The sequence below is a fragment of the Saccostrea cucullata genome, unplaced genomic scaffold (genome assembly GCF_032062105.1).
Source record: "Saccostrea cucullata isolate Sc308-1 unplaced genomic scaffold, CSIRO_AGI_Scuc_v1 ctg1898, whole genome shotgun sequence".
Taxonomy (NCBI): domain Eukaryota; kingdom Metazoa; phylum Mollusca; class Bivalvia; order Ostreida; family Ostreidae; genus Saccostrea; species Saccostrea cuccullata.
Window position 1 is genome coordinate 50,656 of NW_026937517.1, and position 10,217 is coordinate 60,872.

Genomic DNA, 10,217 nt, shown 5'->3' on the forward strand with positions numbered 1-10,217 from the left:
TTAGTTTGGCAGATTTAAGTAGAAAACGCTAAAATAAAACACTTATACGGTATTAAAAAGAGTGGCAGAGCGAAATAGATATAGAAGATGGTTTCTGGGGGAGAGATGTATCAACATGTTGTGTATTCCTCCACCTATTACAGCCGAGGTTTTAATGGAGCATAAAGGAGTCAGCCAAGGATTGCCGCTTGTCCCTTTACTAATCATGTTAAGCTTTGAGGAATGCATCTTAATATTGGTGATCATGGTCTTGTTCATCATGAAAAGATTTTAAAATCATTTTTCTCACCTACTGTATGTGGGAAATATTTGGACATCCTTCACTCAAGTGCTCAAGGGTAATATTGCAATAAAATATGTTCAAATCAACCCTACAATATGATTTTGAACAATTTAGAATCTACACTTTATCAGGAAGTTTAATATTTATGGTCCACACTAGTCCTTGAGATTTTTCAAATCGCACCACAGGGTTAGGGTTAGGATAATAGCATAATAACATAGAACACGGTATGTGCATGTACTGAATGTTTTAATATCAATAAAATTAAAACATACAAATTTGAAAGTTGAGTATTATAAAACTTTATATTAAAATGCATAAATATTCATAACTTGATTTTATCTGATTATTATACCCCCCGCAAACGAAGTTTAGGGGGGGGTATATTGGAATCACCATGTCCGTCTGTCTGTAGACGAGATTTTGTCCGGACCATTACTCAGAAACTATTGGAAGGATTTGTCTGAAAATTTGTACACATATTATTCACCATATGAAGTTGTGCACCTGATATTTTTCATCTTGATTGGATTATTATTTTGAATTTTACAGGTGTTTTTTCATTTTTATTTTGTGGTTTTGTCTGGACCGTTTCTCAGAAAATATTGCAAGGATTAATCTGAAAATTTGTACACTTTTTATTCACCATATGAAGGTGTGCACCTGGAATTTTCAACTCTTTTTGTTAATGTTTTTGCATTTTACAGGTTTTATTTTTAATTTTAATTGACTTGTTCATTTTGGGCTCATGTATAAGGTTTGAGATATAGAATCTAGAATATCTGTTCAAAAATACTCAGTTTAAAACTACTCATAAAAACTTAAAAAAAGAAACATCATCAAGTGTTAAAAACAGTTTTTACATTGCACAGAAGATAATGTAATTTCATTTGTCTCTCGGGCATAATGACTGGACATGCATCCAGTTAAAGATAAATTAATGAGTTTGGTGTTGGAAGTTGTTAAGGCATATCTTTATCAAGTTGGTGTGTTATCCATCTCCAGGGAATAAGGCACAAGAATTAAAGATCTCTCTTCTCTTATTCTATTAATTGTAAAAAATTGTCTGACAAAGCACTTCATTACTGGATGACCAGCTCTTTATTTTCAAAATGCATTTCAAGTTGATATATCAAGATTAATTTGATTTTTATAATGGTTTTTTATTCAACAATCAGTTTGCAGAGTGACATAACACATAATTGCAATACAGTGGACCCTCATTTAATCCGGACGCTTTGGTTCCCAGTCAATTTGTCCGGATATGTGAAAAATCCGGATATCTGAATCACCAGTTAAACAAGACAAAATAGCATTTAAAAATTTCGCTCTGATGAAAAATCGTCCGGATACTGTTATAGCATCCGGATATATTGGCGTCCGGATATCTGAAGGTCCACTGTATATATTTTTAATGCAGTAATAAAAAAAATTAAATGAAAAAAATTAAAAAAAAATGTTACAATGGAATTAAAATGTATTAGTATTGATCATTTGGTTGCACATTTGTTTCATTTATTAAGAAACATGATGAGCAATTATATTTCACTGCAAAATTTTGTAAGTAAATTGTGAACACCTCCATAAAGTATTTTTGAATGGCACCTTCTCTGAAAAACCCAGCGGGGGGTATTTGTCCCTATTGGACAGTTCTAGTTCGAACAGAAACTAATGAAGATTTCTTGATTTTTATCATTTGAAAAAGTTTTTTTTTACCATAATTTATGAATCCATGCATTTCTCAAATCAATTTTACAAGAGTACCGGGTAATGTCTGAACAAATACTAATATTCAATATAGGTAAAAACAGTATATTTTTATAAAAATATGATTTATTACATACAACGTTTCTAAATTCATATGACTTAAAGAAAGTTATATAAAACTGACATATACAGTGGAAACTCATTTATCCGGAATTTTGGTTCCCAGTCAATTTGTCCGGATATGTGAAGCATCGATCTGGATACCTGAATCACCAGTTAAACAAGACATAATAACATTTTGAAATTCTGTTCCGATGAAAAAGCGTCCGGATACTGAAGCATCCGGATATTTGAAGATCCACTGTATATAAAAATATGTATGGTCTAATTATGAATTAATGAAGATAATAATTAATTAAAAATTATTAATTCTACATATTAGTTTTTCAATACCAGGCATCTTAACAGTGAGCAATTAGAAATTTCCACAGTCTAAGGGCAATAACTCTCTTGAACACTGGTTAAAAAAAAAAAAAAAAGAAAGAAACATCAGGACATATTAACATGCAAACTTTTTTCTAAAAAATAACAGCATAAACTTGTACTTTTTCATTTAAAAGTTTCAAAATAATCTCATATTATAAAAGTAAATATTTATAAGGATGATGGCAAAAAAGGTACCATTTTGAACAATTCATAGAAAGTTAATATTTTCTTACATTTTAGAAATTCAATATTTTACATCATTTACAACCAGATTACAATGTTAAATAAATATCAGCTAGTCCATACATTCATTTCTTTGTATCACCTGTCCTTATATTTGAAATATATACAATGCAAATTTACCCTATAGTCATACTATCAGGTCAACAAAGTAAGAAAAAATTGAGAAATTTTCAAGGTCTAAGGGCGATAACTCTTTTGAATAACTGGCCAGTAGTCACCATACCTACATCCATATATTAAGCTTACTTCATAAAAGTAAGGAGAGATATCACACAGCAATACTATGTACATCTACAATGTAGTACAATTGTATTACACAGCAATACTATGATTTGATTTGAACATATTTTATTGATTATACTATACAAATGGGATTGGGCAAAAGTTCTAAAAACTTATTACGCCCTTTCCCTACATATAAATTATACCAAACATATTTACATACATGGGTTTCAGCTTAATATCAAATAATAATAATATAATAATAATAATAATGTATAATAATCAGAGTAAAACATTCAATAGAATACATTTCATATGTAATAGACATGCTGTATAAGATTTACAAATAGAAATAATTATTATATCAACCAAATCGTCCTGACTTTTTTATGAAAGTTTGTACAATAGAGAATAGGTATTCATTTTCAAAATCATTTAACGATTTGTCTCCCCAGAGTAAGGTGTAAGTTCGACAGTATGTAATTTACCCATTCGCAAAAATTTGTCAAAAAATTCTTTCCTGGCTTCTGTATATTTTTCGCATGAGAAAAAATAATGATGAGAATCCTCCACTCTTCCACAAGAACATAGTGGACTCAAGATTACATAACATCAAAAAAGATCGCTATTAAGCACACAGTTATGTCTAAGCCTCGTGTGTATAATATTTAAGCGTCGATTTCCATAACTGAAGTAAGAGGGTGGCATTTGTTTCTTGAATTTGTTTCTTGAAAAGAAATAGACTTTTTAAAAATAGATAAAGAGGGAGAATTTCTTACATTAAGAGGTAATGAGTTCCATTCTTCAATAACAAGGGGAACGAAAGTTGAGTTGTAAGCTTGCAATCTGCATTTGGGTATGTTATAGTTCTGCGAGTTTCTCGTACTGTAACTTGATGAATTACATCGTAAGTTAGGGATTATATCAGTGAGATATTCAGGAACTTGGTTTTTATCAATTTTATACATTGTAGTTAGTCTGGTCTTTTAAACAGATTCTTTCATGTAATGGTTCCCATCCAGTTTCAATGTAAAGTGCATCTTTAGAAGCTAACAGAGTTAATCCTGTAACAATTCTAGCAGCACATAATTGTAGTTTTTCTAATTTTTCGCTGTCACCTATATTACATCCACCCCACACCAAGGAAGCGTATTCTAACTGTGGTCTGATAAAGGTTGTGTACATGAGTGAAAGAGTTTTTCGGATTTAATTGAAACAACAAAAATTTAAGTTTTTTTAACAAGCCCATTTTTTTTGTATGCATTTGCTAGAATAGTATCAATATGTGTAGACCAATAAGATCTTGCGAGAAAAAAATTCCTAAGTGTTTATAAAAAAACAAATTCTAGCTGACTTTGCTGGAAGAAAAGTTTAGGATAATTAACACTTTTTTTCAGGCTAAAAAACATTGCTTTAATTTTAGTAGGATTGAATTTAAAAGCCATTTTTTCGACCAGATTTCTATTATTAAGATCAGAATTCAGTTTGTTAAATAGTATTAACATTTTTAGATGATTTGTCTGCAAATAATCTACAAAAACTTGTAACATTTCTTCAAATCATTAACATATATTTAATAATTTTAAAAACACCTTGAGCATGTACAATTTCTAAAAAATATTACACAGCATTTACATGTACATTACAATGTTACAATTATATTTCAAATACCCCATGTATGTACAATGTAAATATATATAAGTACAATTGTATTACAATATAATACTATGTACATGTACAATGTAGTACAATTGTATTACACAGCAATACTTGTACATTTGTACAATGTGTACAATTGTTTACACATAATTTACTATTATAATGTACAAAGTAAACAGTATCACACAGCAATACTATACATGTCAATGTAATATGTGTATACACAGCAAACTATGTACATGTACAATTGTAACAATTTATTACACAAGGTCTGTACAGTACAATAATATTTTTTGAACTATGTACATGTACAATGTAGTACAATTGTATTACACAGCAATATATGTACATGTACAATGTAGTACAACTGTATCACACAGCAATAATGTACATGTACAATGTAGTACAATTGTATTACACAGCAATACTATGTACATGTACAATGTAGTACAATTGTTTCACACAGCAATACTATGTACATGTACAATGTAGTACAATTGTGCAATTGTATCTCAAAGATAAACGTTCATGTAATCTAGATACAGTTAGACTAGACCCAACTTGCAGTAATTTGAAAAAGAGAATTATTTGAAATTTTTTTAAAAAAGGAAGTCCAAGGATGTTCTAGACTTATAAAAACATTGTTAATTATCCAGTTCTCAACAACAAATGGATATCAAATGTCCCAGTGGAAGTTTGAAATTCGGTATGACATGTATAAAAATTTAAATTGAACACAATTGAGAACTTACATTTTAGTTCATTTACAAAATAAGTCTACATACAAATAAAAGTGTTTAGTTCCCTATAAACTAGTTCTCCATTTTACTGGTTCCCTTGCTCTTCATCTGGATCCCGTTCTAACAACTGGCTCTTCAGAGAGATCCGTAACATGAAACTGGTCCGCGTGTCCATCTTGTTGTATTTCTTCTGTTTGTCCTGCATCACTCCCAGTAAAAACTGTATTACACAATCAATCTACAAAACAGAGAGATGAGAGTGGAAGTTTCCTTTAACTTTCACAAAAAATTTGACACTGAAAGTTTTGTTTACATATATTCTCTGGAAGAAGGAAATTTTGCAGTTTTAATTTCCCCCAAAAAAATAGCAAAAAATGTGGACATTAAGATTTTTCTACAGGAATTTACTTTATGAATATCTAATTCTAAACTATTAAGAACACACTACTAACTATACATGTCCAGTACTCGTACTACATGTATCCTGTCAATTATATTCCCAAACTGTTGAAGTACATTTTGTAGTTTACAATTATATTCTGTAACTGTATTTGAATGAAATAAACTCTTATTATATAAACTTTAATAAATATCTGCAATTAAGATAAGGCTTCAGAAGTACTTATATTAATTAAGGGTAGATGTGAAGAGAATGCAAAGAAATGAGGGAATATTCACTTTTACGTTAAAAGTTGATGTAGCTCTACTCTGTATTCTCATCATTTCATCATTCCTGGCACAAAGGTTCTTGAGAAAAAGAGTTTTAAAACATCCCATCAATTTTTTCATTACATGTATTTCTCAATTATCTCCCCTTGAATGAGGGTGTGGCCCTTCATTTGCAGGGGCGCAGTATCCGAGGGCCTGGGGGGGGGGGGGGGGGGGGGTCCCCCCTTTCATTCCCAATCTAACTTACTCTATAGAAAATGTGAATTGAAAGCCTGGTGGGCCCCCCTATATATATGACACAAAGAAGAACCCCCCAAAAAACTTGTCGTTAAACCTGTGAATAAAGATCACTGTTATCTTTACCCTCTTTAACAAAGAATTTTTGTTATATTTTCTCTGTTAATGAAAAACGCTTTTCTTAATATAAATGGAGATTCTATTCTATTAAAAACATTTAACTGCAGCTTTTTACAAATATTTTGTCGAACATATACCTGGGAGTTGCACACTTCCAAAATGGCAGAAAATGCAGAATCCCCCAATGTCCGGGTTTCTGCCCTGGTGATCTCTGCGCAGGTTGGCTTCAGGCTCTCTTGGTAATATGGGATGAGGACCTCTTTGAGGTAATTGATGACAGTCTGCATCAGATCATACCGATGAGCAGCATTCAGGAACTAGAACAATTATTTAAAGATACAAAAATTTTTACAAGAATAAGGAAAGGATAGCTAATATAAACAATTAAAGTCTATATATTCTTTTACCGTGTTCCATTTACAGTTACTTGTAATAAATGATAATTATTAAAACAAATCATACCATTCTTGCCAGGGCCATTGGCATGGCAATGCCTTCCAGGATCCTGATGTCCATCTTTACAATGGGCTGCAGGTTCTCCACTTCTTTGTTTACTTCAGCTGTTGTCAGTGAGTTCAGATGGCACAATACCACTTCTTTGTTTACTTCAGCTGCTGTCAGTGAGTTCAGACAGCACAATACCACAGGTTCTCTACTTCTTTGTTTACTTCAGCTGCTGTCAGTGAGTTCAGATGGCACAATACCACTGGTTCTCTACTTCTTTGTTTACTTCAGCTGCTGTCAGTGAGTTCAGATGGCACAATACCACTGGTTCTCCACTTCTTTGTTTACTTCAGCTGCTGTCAGTGAGTTCAGATGGCACAATACCACAGGTTCTCCACTTCTTTGCATGTTTACTTCAGCTGCTGTCAGTGAGTTCAGACAGCACAATACCACTGGTTCTCTACTTCTTTGTTTACTTCAGCTGCTGTCAGTGAGTTCAGATGGCACAATACCACTGGTAGCACTGAAGAGGCATTCCAGGCAGCATCCTCAAGGCATCCCAGGCAGCATCCTCAAGGCATCCCAGGCAGCATCCTCAAGGCATCCCAGGCAGCATCCTCCAGGCATCCCAGGCAGCATCCTCCCGGCATCCCAGGCAGCATCCTCAAGGCATCCCAGGCAGCATCCTCAAGGCATCCCAGGCAGCATCCTCAAGGCATCCCAGGCAGCATCCTCAAGGCATCCCAGGCAGCATCCTCAAGGGCTTTGGCATCCCCAGTCTTCTTTTGGTGGTTGGTCTTCTCTATCTTCATGACGAACAGTCTGCTGAGGTACCTAAAGTGTACAAACATTAAATTAAAATTTTAATGCAGTTGTTTTATAAAACACTCTTTGATTGGCTGATACACTGATGTTTGAAGCAATAAAACGAGCATGCATTGATTGCATTAGAATGGGAATAACTTAACTTTTAATTTGGTATTTGCAACCGCTAATGCTGATTTAACGGTCGCAAACATCCGTTTTACGCGTCGCCGGTAAAACTCAAGTTTGCGACCGTTAAATCAGCATTAACGGTCGCAAATACCAAATTAAAAGATAGTTACCGTGGACCCTCATTTATCCGGATGCTTTGGTTCCCAATAAATTTGTCCGGATATGTGAAGCATCCGGATATCTGAATCACCAGTTAAACAAGACAAAATAACATTTAAAAAATTCTGTTCCAATGAAAAATCGTCCGGATACTGAAGCATCCGGATATCTGGCGTCCGGATATCTGAAGGTCCACTGTATTCCCTAACTTATATTCAGTTAACTGACTGTAAAGAAGTTCTATTTTCAATGTCATGAATTTTAAAATGTAATGTACTTTTTTTACAATTAATAATCATTTAGGATAGTAGAGTCAAATCCTAATCTCACGTTAATTATGCCAATGTCATGCTTATCTCATGTTATGCCAATGTCATTGGTATATCGAATCATGAAAATCTTATTCCTTTAAACTAAAAATATTTACTTTCTACAAGGCCCTTTATTATTTAACTTCAAAGACTTTAAATCATATCAAAATGCATAGAATGATATTTGCTTCATGTCTTTAATTTATTTCAGGCAGCATGTTGACGATTATAATTAATTCTTAAACATTTTCTGGTGTTATCCTTCCTGACTGATAATCAGACTAAGCCTTTAGAGATTACATTGAATATGGAATGAATATAAACTTAAATCCTTACTTAAATGCTGCACTCAGATCGAAGTTTGCTGTCACAAGACAACCAGTTAGTGGCTTCCTGGCTTCATCATTGGCCTTCCCTCGCACCTGAACATGCTGAAAATGAAAATGAAATAAATTAACAATTTTATACAGATGGCAGGCTTATGTAAATAATTTTATTATTCTATTTTGTATGGAATAGGAGAAAACTTTTTATTATTCTAATTTGTATTGAATAGGATAAAAGTGACACTTGTTTCACAGCATTTGTATGGTGAATAGAACAAAATTACTACACATGTAGTAACTTTTAATTGGATACAACCGACACTTCTTGTACATCATCTGTTAGGTGCATTGAATTAATAGAAATAACTTACAGCTCCATTGCTAAGATCAATAGCCAACTGGGACAACTCATCAGTGGAAGTGGGATCATCCCACACAAAGGGCAGACTGTACTTGATGTGAGCCAGGATGTAACAATTAAATGACAATGTACATCTGCCAGGAACAAGAGCAAATAGATAAAATATATGTCTTCACTTCACAAAGGAAAATGGATGAAAAGGAAAAAAAATTGTTTTCACTTAACAAAGGAAAAATGGACGAAATTTTGTTAACCAAGTACATGAACCTTTCATCTCGTATTTTAAGATAAATTTGGATTTGTTTTCTGTTCAGATAGCACTGAATGTAGCAAAATTATATACCTTGAAGCAATATGCAGCTCACTGCATCCATTCAGTCAGGCTGCACACTGGGCAATCACTCAGCCAGGCTGCACACTGGGCAATCACTCAGCCAGGCTGCACACTGGGCAATCACTCAGCCAGGCTGCACACTGGGCAATCCAAGTCTTTCCTGCTGTAGGAGGGCCATACAGGACTGGAAGGTTGAAATGCCGGAGTTTCTCCATCCACTTGGTGTACAGGTTTAGTCGATACATCGAGGCCCAGGAGAGGATAGCTGGCCCTATGTTCTCGTGCAGAATGTCTTCAGCCTTGCCAAGGAACTCGTGCAGAGCTTCTACGCCAGTGGGGACCTGGATTGGGTGCAGAGGTTCTACGCCAGTGGGGACCTGGATTGGGTGCAGAGCTTCTACGCCAGTGGGGACCTGGATTAGGTGCAGAGCTTCTACGCCAGTGGGGACCTGGATTAGGTGCAGAGCTTCTACGCCAGTGGGGACCTGGATTAGGTGCAGAGCTTCTACGCCAGTGGGGACCTGGATTAGGTGCAGAGCTTCTACGCCAGTGGGGACCTGGATTAGGTGCAGAGCTTCTACGCCAGTGGGGACCTGGATTAGGTGCAGAGCTTCTACGCCAGTGGGGACCTGGATTAGGTGCCGAGCTTCTATGCCAGTGGGGACCTGGATTAGGTGCAGAGCTTCTACGCCAGTGGGGACCTGGATTAGGTGCCGAGCTTCTATGCCAGTGGGGACCTGGATTAGGTGCAGAGGTCACCTCTCAGCCATATGAGACTACAGTCCATGGGATGAATCTGAAAAAAGTATTCTGTTACTATTGTTCGAGTATTGAAATAAGAAAATCCACACTTTTAATAAACTTTATTTATTTAATTTTTTTAAAGATTTATTTGTGGGTATGAGATGTTTTGTACTCCAAGCCAAGCTTCAGAAAAATTTAAACATCTAAATTACATAACAAGAGGCCCAGGTGCCACA

The 10,217-nt window shown here is 34.6% G+C and overlaps 1 protein-coding gene across 1 annotated transcript; it reads right to left on the reverse strand.

Annotated features, from left to right (window-relative positions):
- Nucleotides 1–5,425: 5,425 nt before the first annotated feature.
- Nucleotides 5,426–7,402, reverse strand: LOC134248323 (uncharacterized). The gene is made up of 3 exons (XM_062730733.1): nt 6,829–7,402; nt 6,504–6,683; nt 5,426–5,560 (listed from the first exon to the last, which is right to left on the reverse strand). The coding sequence occupies exons 1-3, from the start codon at nt 6,880–6,882 to the stop codon at nt 5,426–5,428; spliced, it is 369 nt and encodes a 122-aa protein (XP_062586717.1). The 5' UTR covers nt 6,883–7,402.
- Nucleotides 7,403–10,217: the final 2,815 nt, after the last annotated feature.